At 43.0% G+C, this 17,463-nt stretch overlaps 1 protein-coding gene across 3 annotated transcripts in view; it reads left to right on the top strand.

The window, feature by feature from the left end:
• The window catches only part of LOC121970009 (pentatricopeptide repeat-containing protein At1g12775, mitochondrial-like), a 42,517-nt gene extending 25,972 nt beyond the window's left edge, over positions 1-16,545 (top strand). Inside the window, exons 2-4 of one of the 3 annotated variants that reach the window (XM_042520397.1) lie at positions 52-1,740; positions 15,689-15,829; positions 16,156-16,545. In XM_042520397.1, the coding sequence (XP_042376331.1) occupies positions 52-1,382 (1,331 nt within the window). In that variant the 3' untranslated portion in view covers positions 1,383-1,740; positions 15,689-15,829; positions 16,156-16,545. Of the gene's footprint in view, positions 1-51; positions 1,741-15,200; positions 15,455-15,688; positions 16,054-16,155 lie in introns of those variants that run through there. The other 2 variants (XM_042520394.1, XM_042520398.1) reach the window with 2 other exon arrangements.
• Positions 16,546-17,463: the final 918 nt, after the last annotated feature.

Raw genomic sequence — 17,463 nt, 5'->3', positions numbered from 1 at the left:
CATGCTCTCATGAGTTGCTGTTGGACATGATTCTTTCAAAGTTATGTCGGGGTGGGCTGTTGGATGATGCACGAGCACATTTGCACAAGAGAATTGAGCAGGGATGGACAGTGAGTGTTGCAGTGTTTAATGAAGTTATTACAAGTTACAGCAAGGCAGGACTTGAACAAGAGGCTTTTCATGTTTATCAGACTATGGTGGATTCTGGTCTATCTCCCTCATCTTCAACATGCAATGCCCTGCTAATTGGCTTGTGCGATAGGGGGAGGTTTCTTGATGCTAGAAAACTAATGGATAAGATGGTAGATATTGGTTTCCATGTCAATGTATCAGCTTTCACTATCTACATAGATGCATGTTTCAGAGTAGGCAACATTGAAGGTGCTCTGGAATGTTGGAATGAAATGGAGACTAAAGGGATACGGGCTGATGTGGTTGCCTTCTCATCATACATTAATGGACTTTGTAGGGCTAATTATGTTGATAAAGCACTCGATGCTTTCCACAGAATGTGCGGAAGAGGACTTGTCCCTAATAATTTCACCTATAATTCTTTGATTTCTGGATTATGCAGAGTTGGTCAAACTGCTGAGGCATTGAAATTTGAAAAGGAAATGAGGCATAATGGTTTTATTCCTGATATCTTCACAAAAAATATAATAATTGATGGATTATGTAGACAAGGAAGAATGAGAATGGCCTATGATGTACTTATGGAAATGTATACTAGTGGCTTAAAACCAGATGTTGTAACTTATAATACTTTCATCAATGCGTACTGCAAAGTTTCTGATTGGGCTACAGCTGGGAGCTATTTTAATAAGATGTCTTTTGATGGCTCTGAACCAGACATTTTCACATACAACATATGGATCCATAACTTCTTTAGCAGCTGTAATGTGCATCTAGCTGTGAAGGTGCTAGATGATCTTGCATTGACAAGTCTTGTTCCCGACACATTTACTTGCAACATTTTCATGAATGCCATTTGCCATGATGTTCTTGACCGAGCTATGATTTTAGCTGGGAAGTTGTTGAAAATGGCCTTTGTTCCCAACACTGTAACTGTTAATCTGCTACTGTCACATTTCTGCAAACAAGGGCTAGCAAGGAAGGCTATAGCATGGGGAGAACGCCTTAGTGAGGTCTCTTTCACCTTTGATGATACTACGCATAATATATTAGAATGGGCCTATAGAGAGGTAAAAGAGGTTGCACAAGTTCCTTCAGAGTTAAGAAAAGACACATTTTTGGAATTCCTTATGCGTTTTACTTTTGAATTCTTATGCAAGGTCAAACACCTAGAATGTAGACCATTGATTATCAATAACCTCTTTGATAATGGTATTTATAACAAATCCAAGTTCATGGATGTGAAGTAGCACTGTGGAAGAAATGTGTTTAATCAAGTTATATTTTCTGAATGGAGATCCAAAGAGTTATTCTACCACAATGTAGTATTTGTGAGATAACAGCAACATCTGACCACAATTGTGTTCCCACTTATGCTTTCTCTATCATTTGGACACTTTGTCAGCATGAGCTGCATACAAATTTGTTGTCAATTATTGGTAAGAAGATATCTATGGATCTCTCAAGAAGCTAAAGGGATGTGTACTCTTGCAAAGAATTATTTCAAAAGTCTGGAGAAAAGCGGCCTACTTGTTCCATGAGCTAAGGGACCAGGAAGAGGAAGCAACAGATTCAAGAAATTTGTGGACTACTCCAAATGTTTCTCAGGTATGTTAATGACCTGTATCATGAATCCAATTTTTATCTTTGTTAAATAATTGTGTCAACATATGCAAACCATCGTATTTCCATACATCCATATCTCGACACAACATTATTATCAACTTACACAAGTAAAATTGTTACCGCACTTTTTCGTGAATGTTCAAGGAATTGTGTCCCTACTCCTTGACTTTGCCTTTATATTTCATCTTTAACATGGCACTAGTAAACTTTCCAAACCAAGCATTAGGGGCTTGTTTCACACCACATGAATTATTCAATCAGCATACACTGTTGATTTAAGTCTCTTTCCACAAGCAAGCTACAATTCATGTTTATCTGTTTATTTCAATCCTTTTAGCAAAGAACAACTGGAGGTTTTGAAGCAATTAATCAAGCAATCACAAGCAGATTTTGAAGCAATCGATCAAGCTATCACAAGTAGTCGATTCTACTATGTCAATTGGAACCGGGTCTTTAGCACAGAAAGTTAATTCTATATGTGCCTTAGGTTTTAGGAAAGATAAATTGAATTCATGGATTGTAGATTCAGGAGTTTTACACCACATGACTGGAGATAGAGAAACTCTAACAAATTTCAATCCATGCAGTAAAAACATAACAGTCATTACAGCAGATGGATCCAAAGACCTAACCCTCAACTTACTCTCTTTTTTTAATGCCACAGTTAAACTACAATGTGCAATCAGTTCGTAACTCATCGGGATCACAATTGTGTCACTAAATTTTCTCCAAATTCTTGTGAATTTGAGGTCTTTGATTCAAGGAAGATGATTGGCAAGGCTAAAGAATGCTCAGGGCTATATATGTTTGAAGTGAATCGAATAATTCTCCTAAAAGGAAAGAAAGGGCATAATATTGAATAATACCGGATGTTAATGTTTGTAGGTTAAAATCCAAATTTTGTTTTTTCTGAAAGGGCAAATGCTATATGTTATGACACTATAAGTTAAGACATCCAAATTTTATATATATCAAGAGCCTTTTTCATTTTTTTTTTCAATAATAAAAATGTGAATGAGTTTTGATCCTGTCCGAGTGCTGAGTCGACGGACACTGGGGGTGTCTTAATCCATTGTCTCAAGTGGTGGCGTGAATCGGCGAACTGGTGCGTGGGGTTTCCGGCGGCGGTCCCGGCGGCAAAGTCGAGCAGAGAGGCGGCGTAATGTGGCTGATGAGATTTTCGTACAACCGTCGTGGGGTCCGTTTATGGGATCACAGGGAGGCGAGGCACCACTGCTCTGCGCTGCGCTTCCCAAAGCATGCCTTAACAAGCCTGCATGGAAAATACCTGCAGCACTATTCTTGATCGTACGAGCATATCCACGATGTGGCGGTGGAAGCTTCCGCGTATGATCCAATACGGCCGCCAACTCTGCTGCTTGTCGGCGGTAGGCGTCTCGAGGATGATGTTATCCCCTGTCTCCTTTGTCCTCTTGCGTTCCCTGTCTGTTCCAGGGCCGAGCGGGTCGGCCGCTCGACAGACATATAACTTCTGCATCGGTCGTATGCTCGGATAATTGCTCCACTTTGTGTTGCCACATGCAGGTGAGCGGACGCCGCTCGTATGAAACCTTTTACCTTGGCTTGGGGCTTCGACTAGTCGGGTTGTCTTTCATTCGGCTCGGGGGATTCACAGCAGGTCGGCTCGATTCATCCGGTTGGTCGGCCTGCTTCGCCTAGTCGGCCGGGTCTCAGGGTTGAATCTCTTGACCTTTGACCTCCACGTGTCGTTGACCTTCCGCCAACGAGGGTCCTCCGCCCTTACCACCGAATCACATGCCTCCCCTTCAAGTCTAGTCGAAGGAGGCGCTAAGTCCGACTGGACAGCCGGTCGACCTGAGTGATACCGTCCTGCCACTCGAGAATGTTCCTCCAAACGGCCGCTCGGCCTCTTCCGAGCGCTGGCTTTGCTGCCGTGTCGACAGTCCTCGCTGACGCCCTTCGGTTCTCCTCGGGATTCTTGCAAATCTTCTCCATTAAGACCGAGCATGCGCGCTGGGCGCCGTAATGACGCTCATTAAATGCGCCCCTATGACCTGGTGCCACGTGGCGCCTCCGCTGGCGTCATCGTATGGCTCGGCGATATGTCCGATTGGACATCGGCGGTTTGAAATGAACGGCCCGATGGGGGCCTCGGTTCCTGTGACCTGCATCGGACGGTCGAGGCCGATCGGACCCGACCTTATAAAGCCGTCACCTTCCTCCTCCGTCACACTTCTGCCTTCGCGTGTCCCGCCGCTGTTCTTCAGTGCTTCAGCGTTCCGACGACTCCGCTTCATTGTTTTTCGACGATTCCCCGCCGTCTTCCTTCGATCCCTAGCCTCTTCGTAAGGTTCCTCCGCCTTTCCTCTCTGTTTTCCTCGTCTTTTTTGTCGAGTTCCCGTCTTCTGGTCGCTGTCCCTTTCATCGTCTCCTTGTCGTGTGTCATTTTCTATTCTCTTGGCTTTTGTTTTCTTGCCCGATCGGATAATGGCCAGTTCATCCCGACCCGTAGATCCCACTTTAGGTCCCTGGTATATTACCATGGAGTCTCGCTTCGATCGGCGTGACGCTGAGGCTTTGCTTGATTGTTTTGACATTCCGTCTGACTTTGAACTTATTCTACCCTCACCAACCGCTCGGCCTCACAAACCGCCGAGCGGAGCCATTTGTTTTTTCCGCGACCAATTCATAGCCGGTCTGCGGTTTCCTCTTCATCCCTTCTTCGCCGACGTTTGCAACTTCTTTGGTCTTCCGCTCGCCCAATTAGTTCCCAATACTTTTCGACTTTTGTGTGGAGTGGTGGTACTGTTCAAGATACACCGCATCCCTCTCCCATTGGAAATTTTTTACTATTTTATTATCAGCGATCAATTGGGCACTATCTATTCGAGCTCGGCCCGTCTAGTCTTTTGATAACTCCTCTCCTCCGATAAACACTTGAAGAGTCTTTACTTTTATGTTCGTCCCGGTGGTCTCTTAGAGCAGTCGGACCGCTTTACTTCTCCAGAGCTAAAAGATTTAAGACAGGCCAGATTACCTCGGGGCGAGCATGTGCTTTCGATTACAGGCTCGATGTCAACAACTTACCTTGCGTCTTTGTATATCTTGACTGAGTCAAGGCCGCGCCTTAGGCGGCCGGTAAGAAATTTCACTTACGTATATTATTTTGAGTCTTGTGATTTTCTTCTCCGCTGCGTGAATATCGTCGTGGGTCCGTCGGTGATGCTCGGGATTTTGAAGAGAGGCAGGCGTTCGGTAGCGGCCATGAAGATGGAGCAGCGGCGGGATCACTCGGTCGGCTCTCACGAGGTGAGCGAGGCAACCGGAGGTACGCTCGAGCCGCCCGTGGAGGTAGCGGGCGCTTCGTCGGACGAGGCCGCTTGAAGGAAGGCTTTCGATCGGGAAAGCGGCGCGCTCAGCGAGAAAGCGCGAGCGGAGACACCGTGCGATCATTGCCACATTGACCGTATATCCGCGGGCGGGATCCGGTCTCGTGGGAAAACTCGATGGTGGGCGGTATCCTCGATCGGACTCAAGTCTCGTTAAATTGCCTTGACCCTATTGAGGTTGTGTCGGTCGGCGCTCTTCCACACCCCCGCGGGTCAGCGCGCTCGGCTATTTTGTCGAGTTCTACTCTGCGGCCTCACTCCTCGCGTACGCTCCCACCGCCTCTGGCGAGCCGCACCATCAGGCCATGCACCTCCCAGGGCTTTTGTCAGGAGTCGATCATTGACGCGCTGGCGTATGATCCCGTGTGAAGGGTCCCTCGGCGAGATGTGGGCGATGCTCGGGCCGTGTCGCGATGATTCAGCTCGTGGTGGCAGGCCAAACCGTATCGGTGCTTGGAGTAAGTGTGTTCTTAGAAGTCCTTCGCCCTCTTCCGATCGCTTATCGATACTCTGCTATATATCGGAGATGGGTGGAGATTGTTGTTGTCTCGATCGGTGGCCGTGGTGGACGAAGAAGAGGCTAAAAGCTCGTGGCCGATCCTCGGGGCCCCTCGTATCTTGAGGCTGAGAGAAGGCTCGAGAGACCAGATTTGTTGGAGGTGACGAAGAAGGCGGCGGAAACTAGGCCCGTACCTCTGGCCGAACTCGAGCGGCGTGTCAGACACTTGGCCGAAAATAAGCCTAGCCGTGATTGGAAGAAAGCGACCGATGCGTCTGGAAGAAAAACATCGGTAGCGGGGCTGGAGCAATGATCGAGTTGATGGGCGTTGGGCCGGCGGAAAAGGCGACCGGGGTGTGATCGAACAATGGGGCGAAATGAAGAACTTCGGGAGGCTCTTGAAGCTTCAGTGCCTTGAGGTATCGAGAGGCCCGAGCCGGAGGGGGTCGCTAAGTAGCGGCATTCGCTCGAGCGATTTTGAGAAGATGCTGCGCGCGGATGTATCTGCCTTAATTTGGCCATTCACTTGCCACGACGGACTATCCCGGTCAGTGAATTGACTGACTCGGCTACCATCCGTAGAAGACTACGGGCGCTCCTTCTTCGTCAAGACCGTTTATGATTTACTTGAATGAAGTGTTTTTGTAATCCTTAATGGCTCTTAATGCAATTTTAATGAAGATATACTGTCCTTTGTTAACCTCTTTTTCTTTTAGTTAAATCGCCCGTACAATGTCTTCCGATCGGATCGCGAACTACCGCCGTTCGCGTCCCCCACCTTTCCTTCTCGTTAATCGTCTCTCGTCCTGCTCTCCAAAGGAATCCCTCGCGAAGTATTTTTGATAATCGGGCCGCTCGTCTGAACACACCCACTTCTTTAAATGGAATTCCCGTTAGATGTTCGCGAAGTACCTTTGGTAACTTGGCGATAGCTCGACTCGGTTGACAATTTTATATCTTTTTCGTAGGGGTTTATAGTCGGGTCCGACTCTAGGTTTAATCGGCTGCTCGGCTTTCGATCGTCAGCCAGGGGTTCGTGACTCTGAATTTAATTCGTCGTCCTCGCTGGTCGGCGGTCTTGCTAGTGACCGGTTTATAATCAGCGGTTCGACTCTAGATTTAATGTCATTCGTCGGCGTCTTGAGCGGGTTTATAATCATAGGTTCGACTCTAAGATTTAACGTCATTGCTCGACGGTCTTCGGAGGGTTTATAGTCGTCAGTTCGACTCTAAGATTTAACGTCATTGCTCGACGTCAGGCCAGGAGGTTTATAGTCGCCGGTTCGACTCTGAATTTAACGTCATTTTCGGCGGTCTTGATAATAAGACTGTAGCTCGGATAATATCTGTTGGGCGAGCGGCCCGTCATCCATCGAGCCTATGGTGAGATAATATACACCGGCGTGAGAGACACGGGGGTCTGACGCCATCTTGGGCTACCGCTTGGTGCCTGATGCTCATGCCCTTTGCTTTCTTATAGCTTTATTCCTCTGACGAATGATAAATTCGAGCGGAATATTCATGAAATACATTACATTGGCGCACCTTTCGCCCCGCGGTGGACTCCGGTCGGGAAGAGTCAATCTGCACCTCCTCTTTTTCTTCGTACTTTTCGGTTATAACATTTACCTCGACTCGCGACACTTTCCGGACTTGGATTAGCTCGGACCATCTCATAGCACCTCCAGACGCGGTTGGTTTCCCTCCCTTGATCTTCAGGAACTTGATCTTGCGAAGGTATAGGCGACCAGGAACTCGTTGGCGCGGGTCGTCCCAGGTGTGTATGCGGGAAGGGCGTCGACCGGATGAAGTGGTGGTCCTTGTCATACAATGCTCCTGTGAGAGATATGGTTTGGACTTGGCCAAGGCAGACTTATTCGGATGAACGACGTGGGGGTCGTCGTTGTGATAGTTTAGGTTGAGTACATGCGGTTGGTGAAGACCTTCTTAAATATTATATTGGCCAAATTGCTGTGTAGCGATGAAATCCGATGAATAGTATAGTTGGCTATTCTGCTCGAATGATCGGGGTAATAATGCGTGTGGGACTTGACTCCTTGAGGTCCCCAGGCGGTGATCTTGATCTGCTGCTGCCCTTTCACAGGCTGCGGCCGACGCGACCGCGTGTGGATCATTTGTCTTGCGTGTGCCTTTACTGGCTCTGTGGATCTCCGCTGTCGGAGCCTCGTGATGATGATCTCACCACGAGATCGTTGCCTATTTTCCTCCTCCGGCGGGAAGGTCGAGGTCGTTCGTCTGACGCTCGGTGGTGGGCTCCGTGCTGCTGATCTTGGGGGATCTCCTTTCTATCCTTTGAACAGGGCTCCGTTGTCGATGTTGTCGATCTGGTGAAGGCGATCGGTGGCGGTAACTCCTCGGTGCGGGATGAGCGATGGGGGAGAGCTCCGGCGATCGCGGGTGTTGTGATGGCGTGGCCGTGATGGGTGAAAAAACATCGGTCCACCTTCCCACAGGCTTTGGCCGTCAGCCGCGACTTCTTTGGGCGTCGTGAGAGGTGTCTTGATGAGAATGCGGCTGACTTCAGGTCCTCTGGTGGGGCGGTGGTGATGGTGCTTCGCTCGTGAAGCTTTGTTGGTCACTCGAGGGCTTCTTTTCTTCTCACCGCTGGACTTCCTCGCATTGATGTAGGCCTTACGTGTAGTAGTTAGGAGACTTTCGGATAATGACGGAAGAGTCCAATCCACACCCTTGCGTGAGCAACGCGTCGTGTGTTTCAGTAATGACCGTTGGAATGTCAGCCACTGGTTAGGCCAGATATACGCTACGCGAGCTCCTCATATTGCTTGATGGCGAAACGGGTTGGCGCTTGCTCTTACGGTGGCGCTACTTGAAAATGATGGAGGAACAATTCGAAATTTCTTGAAACTAAACGTGATAGATCCAGTCGGTGGTCTAAACCGCCGTCTTGGCGATCCAAGCGTGAGTGAGGAACACTTTCGGCGTTTCGCACTCGTCGTATTGATGCGGAGGTAATGCGGTTGTCGAACTTACGGATGGTAAATGCGGGTCGGTTATCCGTTGCTCCCCGATCGTAGGCGCGTAATGCCTTCGATGTGGATCGCGCGGGATGGCCTCAAAGGCTGCCGGTTGATCCGCTCGGGTGACGCGTCCGTTCGGGGCGTTTCCTTGCGTCCCGAACGGGTGCTTCGTCCGATGAAGATCCTTTGTCTTGATAAGCTTACGCGACCTCGGCGTCAGGAATAGGCCGGTGAGTGATCGGTGGGCACATTTCGTACAGTGTGTCGGTAGTCCGTCCATATGCCCCGTATTGAGAGCTGCTCCTGGGTCTTGGTGGCTTTCGCAGGCCCGAGATGTGATGTTCGCTTGTTGTTGCCGATCTGCTGAGTTTGCTGCTGCTGCTGCGATTTTTCGCTCGGCAGGAGTCTTGAGCTCCTCGGGAGAGGCGTTACAGTTGGCGTCCGGCTTCTTCCGTCTTACAGGCTCGGTTGGTCGTTCAGCTGGTGGCAATTTGATCTGTCCGGCCGAGTCGGCGGACAGGTGGGGCGTGGCACGCTCATCCCGTGGTGGCGTAGATCTGGCGAACCTCTGGCCGTAGAGCCGAGCTGGGAGGGTAGGAGGTTTTCGGCGGGCGGCCACTCGGCCTTCAGTCGAAATGCGAGGCGTGCGTAATGTGGCTGGAGAGATTTTTTTCGTACAGCCGTCGGCTCGCGGGTCGCTTATGGGACCCGGGAGCGTGCGGCACGCTTCTCTGTCGTCTTGGCCCTGACTATACCTTAAAGCCTCTGCATCGGAAAAGTACCTGCAGGCGCCCGTTCCATGTCGTTCGAGCATATCTCGGATGTGACGTAGAAGTTTCCGCCGTATGATCTGTATGGCGGCTCGTATGACTCTAACCTTCTTGGCCGACGGCGTCTCGAAAGGATATTATCCCTGTCTCCTTTGTCCTCTTGCGTTCCTTGTCTGTTCCAAGGCCGAGCGGGTCGGCCACTCGGCAGGCATATAATTTCTGAATCGGTCGTATGCTCGGATGAGATTGCTGTGTTGCCTTGTGCACCGGCCGAACGGACAGCCCGCTCGGCCCTTGAAACCTTTTTACCTTGAGCATCGGAAACCCGGCCCCTAGTTGGCGTTCACGAGCCTGTGTGAACGCGTTGATCTTCCGCTAACGAGGGCCTCAGGGTTGAATCTCTTGACCTTCGACCTCCACGTATCGTTGATCTTCCGCTAACGAGGGTCCTCCGCCCTTACCACCGGATCAAGTTTCAATGTGAAATTTGTCAGCTCACAAAACATATTTGAAATTCTTATCCTAACCTTTCACAAAATATCACGACTTTTCTTTAATCCATAGTGATATGTAGGGATCGTCTAAGATTAATAATATTAATGTATCTCGTTGGTTCACACTAAAATCACATGAGTTTTCCTAGTAAAAGAAAAAACATATGTAGGCTCGATATTTTAAAATTTTAATATCATGTTTCAAACTTAATTCCAAACAAAACACAAATTTGAAAATGAACACAAAGAATATTTTGATCCATTCTTAGTGATTACCCGATAAGTGAAGGGGTTATTCATCTAAGCTCTTGTGTTGACACATGTTAACAAGTCGATAGAATGACAAACATTCTAGAAGTAGCTCAGTCTCTCATGTTCTCTACGTGTGCGAAAGCGATATTGGGGAAGTCGTACCACTGACCTACCTCATAAATAGAATGACTTCTTGATCCCTAAAATTTCAGACCACATGTCGATCTATTCAAAACACATCCAACCACATCTCGTTGTTGGTTAATCCTAGGAAAAGTACGGTTCCTTTGTACAAAAAATTTTTGTACAAGTGTCGAACCTTTCTTTAAATAACCTATTGTGTTTTTTAGAAGTTAAATTACGAATCGCAGACGAAACTTAACATCGTTGATTCCAAATTTAACTTATCTATTCTTAATGGTTTAGATTTGAATCGCAAGCGGAACTTAATACTATTGATTCAAATATACCTAGGTTATTAATTCCATAAATAATAATTTCCAAAATTTTCTTCCAGGACTGCATGGCGAGGCACATGACTTTCTTGGATATGAGAGCAACCACCACCGCTTAGGCAAAGCCTTTTAAGAAAAGCTAATATTTATTTCCTTAAATAACTCCAGGTTAACGAAAGGAACAATCGAATCACAAGTTCGAAAAATAAATTGAAAACTAGATCTAATGCCTCTTGTATTTAGAATTCTTACAAAGAAAATAACTAGTATGATGCAGAAGAAAATTACTAGTTATCGTTCTCTTTGTAAGCTAATGACCTCGAGATCTTCTGCCGTATTCCTCGCCTCGCCTTGGACGTCGTGTGAGCGACGATCCTCAGATGAACACCACCTAAAAGAGTCCTTCCTCTTCCTCTAGATTAACCAAGAGAAGAAGCGAGAGGGAAGGGAAGGAGAAGGGAGAAAGACAAGAATAGAAAAGGGAGAGGTTCCGTTAAGATCAAGTGTACTTTAAGAGACAAATAAGGAAAAACCTTTACAAAAATAAAATCATCAGGAGTTTTCCTTTCCTTTTTATTTTCCTTTTCTTTCCTCTTGATTGAATCAATCACCAATCAATGGTTGTGATCAATCTATGGTTTAGGATTAAGTTTGGCCGGCCCTTGCTGGGCACAGCGGTGGTACCACCATATTTAGGAAAGGAATAATAATTTTTTATAAAATTTTAAGAAAAACTCTTATAAAATTTACAAGCTCTCTTTTCTAAAGTAGGAGTTAAAAAGGAAAGTTTAAAAATTAAAATGTTTTAAATTTAAAAACTCTTATAAAATTTCCTTTTTAACGTGATGATAAAATTTTAATTTTAAAACTTATCTCCTTTTTCTTAAACCGTGAGGATGGTTAAAAGAAAGTTTAAAATTTTAAAACTCTCTGTTAAAACATGTGGCAATTCGAATAAGGAAAGTTTTAAAAATTAAAATATCTCTTTTAAAACTTATAGTTTTCTATAAAGAGTTTAAAATTCAAAACAACCCTCCTTGTTTGAATATTGTGGCGACCCCTTGGTCACCGCCAAGGTGACCCCATAGGAAGGATGTGGCGGCCTTGGCAGTTCACGGCGTTGGACCGCCTACTTTGGACACCAAGAATAGCCTTACATTTGGATGGACTTGAGGCTATAATGAGGCTACGACGTGGACCTAGAGGAGAATTGGTTTTGGCCTTCGAATGAGCTTGAGTATTCCGTGTTCTCCCACACACAACTCAGTTCAATAATAACTCATTCCTCAGAGAGTTATTACCTGGCACTCACCGCACTAATCCAATTACATTATGAGCTCCTTATCAGAGGTGTGTTAGTCTCCACATGTGTTTAAGATTACGAATGTCTAATTAAGTAAGTTACTTGACAACTCACCAATTAATATCTCCAAGAATAGTACCACTCGACTTTATTGTCGTGCGGGACTAGGTCCACTGCGGGGTTTAACGTGACAATTCTTATGAGCTCCTCTTGGGGACATTCTCGACCTAGATAACCAGGATACAGATTCCTTCTATAATTAACAACACACACTATAAGTAATATCATTTTCCAACTTATCTATTGATTTATCGAGCTAAACCTCACCCTTTGATAAGTCAAAGAAATAAATATTAAATATATGTGCTTGTTATTATATTAGGATTAAGAGCGCACACTTCCATAATAACTAAGGTCTAGTTCTTTTACTAAGTCAGTACAAAAAGAACTTACCTAAATGATCCTACTCAATACACTTAAAGTGTATCAGTGTAATTTATTAGTCAAGATAAGCTAATACTTAATTACACTACGACTATTCTGATGATTTGTTCCTTTTCATCTTAGTCATGAGCAACTTGTTTATAATTTATAGAGAACCGACAACATGATTTTCTGAGTGTGACACCACACTCCATGTTATCTACTATATAAATTAATTGAACAATTACATTTAACAAATAAATACAGATATTGACCAATGTGATTCTTTTATTTCAACAAATAAATGTTTATAAAAACTAGACTTTTAGTATACACTCTAACACTCATATCCTCCATCCATTTTTTCCCATATCCGTAGTCAACACTGGGGAAAACTTGATCCTAAAGCATTATGTGTATCTTCTTGGGATATTATTCTTATTAAAAATCATACAAATGTTATTCTCCATTTAAAATTTTATAGCTCCATGGATGTTACAATTTTTAGCATCAGCCATATTATCCCAAATTTGACATTCACAGGAGAATAGTTAAGGATATCAGCTTTGAGACATCAATACAAAGATTAGCGACCTAAATTTTCCTCACTTTATCAAATCCAGTCAAGCAATTAGCCCCACTCACAAAATGAACCCATGGTTCCTTACCTAGACTCGCCTTCAAAAATGCTTGAATTTCCAAATACTTCTTTCCCAGACACTTCCTCTTCTCCAACTCCTATTATTCAGCCCAACAAAATAAAAAATCTTTTTAATCTTTGTCGCACAAACATTAATCAATCTGAAAATAACAAAGACCTTATCACCTATCCTAGGAAGGAAAAGAACCAAGGGGAGATAAAACACCAATTACTCTTTGAACAGATCGAAGAATTAGAATCAGACTTGAGATCAAAAGATCCACAAGCTAACTTTGTTCCTGATTCTTCTAAAGATAGTGATCTTTCTATTGCAAAAAAAAAAAGAAAGGGTGTTAGAGAATGCACAAAACATTCAATCTATAACTTGGTATTATATTGATAGCTATCTAATAAGTACCAGATTTTTGTGGTAAGTTTGGATAAAAACAGATTCCTAAATTCATACATGAAGTTCTTACAATATCAAAATGGAAGGTTACTATTAAAGACAAGATTTGAGCATTAAAGAAGAATTGAATATGGAAGATCACTGAACTACCACTCGGAAGACGTCCTATAATTGGTAACCGTCCTGTAGGCTGCAAATGAGTCTTCACAATTAAATATTGAAAAGATGGAGTATTGTTTGATTTAAGTCTTTACTTGTTGCAAAAGGATTCACACAATCCTATAGAATCGATTACAAAGAAACTTTCACTACTATAGTCAAAATGAACATAGTTCGAGTTCTCCTATCTTTGGTCATGTCAAGAATGTTTGACGAAAAAAGTTTATATGAGCATCCCTCCTAGATTCAAGTCGCAAGCCATGATCAATAAAGTTTTAAGTTGAAATGATTATCATACGAGCTCAAACAATCTACAAGAGCTCGGTTTGACATTTACTAGAGTAATCAAGCAATATGGTTATCTACAATGTCAAATGCATTACACCCTCTTTGTTAAATGTTCACTTCAAGAAGAATTGTCATCCTTATTGTTTACATGGATAACATTATTGTAACAGGAGATCATATTCAGGAGATAAACACACTCAAGAACCTATTAGCTAAAGAATTCGAAATCAAAGATTTGGGAAACCTCAAGTATTTTCTTGGAATAGAAATAGCTCAGTCAAACATAACAATCTTAGTCTCTCAACGAAAATATATTCTGGACATTCTGAAAGAGATGGGAATGCTCGAATGCAAGCTAGCATACACTCCTATGGACTCAACAAACAAACTAGGTACTAAAAAGGATTATGCACCAGTTGATAAAAGCATATATGAGAGGCTTATGAGCAAACTCATTGCACACAAAATCCGACATTGGCTACTCAGTTATTATGGTGAATCAATTCATGAACAGTCCAAATTAAGAGCATATGGAGGCACCTGTGATATCTAAAACTAGCATCAGAAAAGGGCTTACTATTTCAGGAAATGAATAAACAAAAGCATTAAGACATACTATGATGTTGATTGGGCAGGATCATTAGTGGATTGAAGATTAACTTCTGGCTTGCACATATGTATGGGGAAATTAGTTACATAGGGTAGCAAAAAAGAGTCTGTTATGTCAAGAAGCAACACCGGATTTAGAACAACGACACATGGTATATGTGAAGGGATGTAACTATGAAAACTCTTAAAGGAGTTAAGGATTGTTGTTGAAAAACCTATAAAGATGTTATGTGATAATCAGTTAGTTATCAGATAGCTATTGGGATTGCAAAGAACACAATGCATCATGATAGAATAAAGCATATGTAGATTAATCACCACTTTATAAAAGGAAAATAGGAGGGAATAATTAAGTTACTGCATCTGCCAACTAAGTTTCAGATATCAAACATCCTCATTAAGCCTTTACCAAGGAAGAACATTGAAGATTTAAACTCCAAACTAGGCTTAATCAATATCTATATATATATATTATATTCTTTTTAGGAGTCTTGATAATTTCTCTTTTCTTATATTTCTAAATGTGGTATCATCTAGTATTAGGCTTAATTGCTCATGATGTTAATTTGTCTTTAAATCCTAAATTCATCTTACTTTATTGTTTGTGTAACTGACTATTATAAACATTAGATTGTCCAATCATAGTTATGCTCCATGCAACTCTAAATTTGTTATAATATATGCAAACATTGATACGCCCACAATGCCTTTGATATTTTACTTTTCTAATTTTGTTGAACAATCTATATTGATGTACTGCCCTGTATTCAGTGTGACATGGATAGGGAACCATGACTTTTCAATTGGCATTGATGATGTCCACCCAGGACAACATCTCAATTAACAAAAGACGAAAAAAGTTGATGGATATAGAGAATGCTATGACCTTATTTCATTATACAACAAAGGAATCTTACATTGCTGCCTGGTTGCAATGCAGCTCAGACTTTGGAACTCAAGTGTATTAAATGAAATTCGAGCTACTGCTGGAAACGCAAGGACATGTTATTTATTAATGTTTTTTTAGATCTCTTATTCCTTTTGGGGCCATATAGCATTTTGTACTTGTTTGACTATTATGCTCAGGCGTTTTCCCCCTTTAATATGTTATCTATGGACTAAGAAAGATGAATGTGGGTTTCTCAGTTCAAGATCTATTGTTGTATTATCAAGTTACCTTTATAGTTAATATGGAAATTTCTTACAGTAGAAGCTTTTTGAATATATAACATGAAAGTTAATTTCTTCTTCTACTTTAGGTTTGCACGAATGAAGTCCACTGCAGAAACAGTCCCTTGATTGTGCCAGTGTGGTTCTCCAATCAATATCATATGGCAAAAGGCAAAATCGCTCGCCCCCAGCGCCCCCGCCGCACTCGACCCAAGGTCATCACGAGAGAGGTAAATCACAACATCCTGAGCGAGCATGTGGCAGGTGGGGTCAGTTGCACAGGGATCGGGGATTTATGCCCCGACTATCCTGAGTTTCGACCCCGTGACCTCATGTGGCAAGCATCCCACCACATATCAACTCGGATGACCAGCATGTGTTGTTGGTCAACAACAATCCCAAGTGGGTGGGTATATTTATCGCACTCTTGACTGTTGATTCAAAGACTGCTGCTGTAAGTTCAATGATGATATTCTTATTCTAAGAACCATGTCTCTCTGAAATCTGTGTAGATTATCTGTTTGTTTTGACACAAAGCGTTGACTTTTTTTTGCAGGCTCTAACTGTACATTGCATTCGTTGGCCAATGATATGATCTCTCATACATATACTTATTTTCGTAAACCTGATTGATGCATATGTGAGATTCAGAGGCTTTAAGGTTGTGCACCTTGAGATTCAAATTGTTACCTTTGTGAATTATAGACTAAAATGCTTTGTTCCTATTTCATTTTACACTGGCTTGAGGCTTAGGAGTTCTTCCTCCATACTTGTGCACTGGATCACTGCCCAATCAATGACATTTTCATTTCCATTTCTAAAAGTTGTTAAAATGTTCAATATGTTTCATTGTAATTTTACATTTGTTTAGTCTGAGTAACAGGAATTTTCATGTGAATCATATGCAACATTTGGAAGTTAATGATTTAATACTTCAGTTTGTTTACTCAGCGATTTTTCTGTAAGTTTTTGATTATATGGATCCTTCCACATTAGATTCAAAGTGTATATACTTATAGAGTAATTTTTTATTAAAATATACATGATAATATATTACTTTACTTACAAAAGGTGTTTACTTTAACTCTTGGTGCACCCATGTTTTTTTTGTTGTCCTTAGACATCACTTGCCTATGTCATCCTTTAAATCAAGAAATTTAAAGGTAAAGTCCTACTTGCACCTACAAACTCTCTCATTAGATGGTGCCAGAGTGTTTTTACAAAGCCCTTTGATACTTAAGTCACTCTCAATGATGAAGCAAAGAGAATGCGAAAAAAAAAATAAATACTAGTGTGAGACATTTTGAACCTATCCTTCTTTACATATACTTGGATATTTATAAGCATAACTAGCTCGGAGGTCCTGCCTAAGTATGACGTATAATAGCTATAGAGTACCATGTTTAGGTGTGACTAACACTCTAAGAGCTGCAAGCACGAGTGGCATGAGGAGTCATCTCTAGGTATGGCTTACAATGCCTAAAGTAGGCGAGATGGGAGAACTCGAGGGAGGAGCTTGAAGAGAACTCGAAGGAGCTAAGTGTACTTAAAGTGGTGAGCATGGAAGCTTGGAGTGGGAAAAGTATAACGACATTTTATAAAAAGAGCGATCATGTTTTCTTATTTATCAAAATAAGTATCCTAGTTTTAAAACTACTAAAAAGAACATCAAAAATAGTGTTATTCCCTTTCTACCCCTCCCGCTAATCTCCTAAATCCCCTTCCTCCAGACGTCGTTTTCCAATGCATACGAGCCACATTTGTTTAGTTTTAAATTTAGAATTAATAAAATGGTTCGGATGCATGCGAAACTCATTCCTCTCTTTCTTACCTCATGTAAATCCATGGTCATCGTCCCCCACCG

The sequence above is a fragment of the Zingiber officinale genome, chromosome 4A (genome assembly GCF_018446385.1).
Source record: "Zingiber officinale cultivar Zhangliang chromosome 4A, Zo_v1.1, whole genome shotgun sequence".
Classification (NCBI taxonomy): domain Eukaryota; kingdom Viridiplantae; phylum Streptophyta; class Magnoliopsida; order Zingiberales; family Zingiberaceae; genus Zingiber; species Zingiber officinale.
The sequence above is the reverse complement of the archived record's forward strand: the minus strand, read 5'-3'. Positions and strand labels throughout refer to the sequence as shown.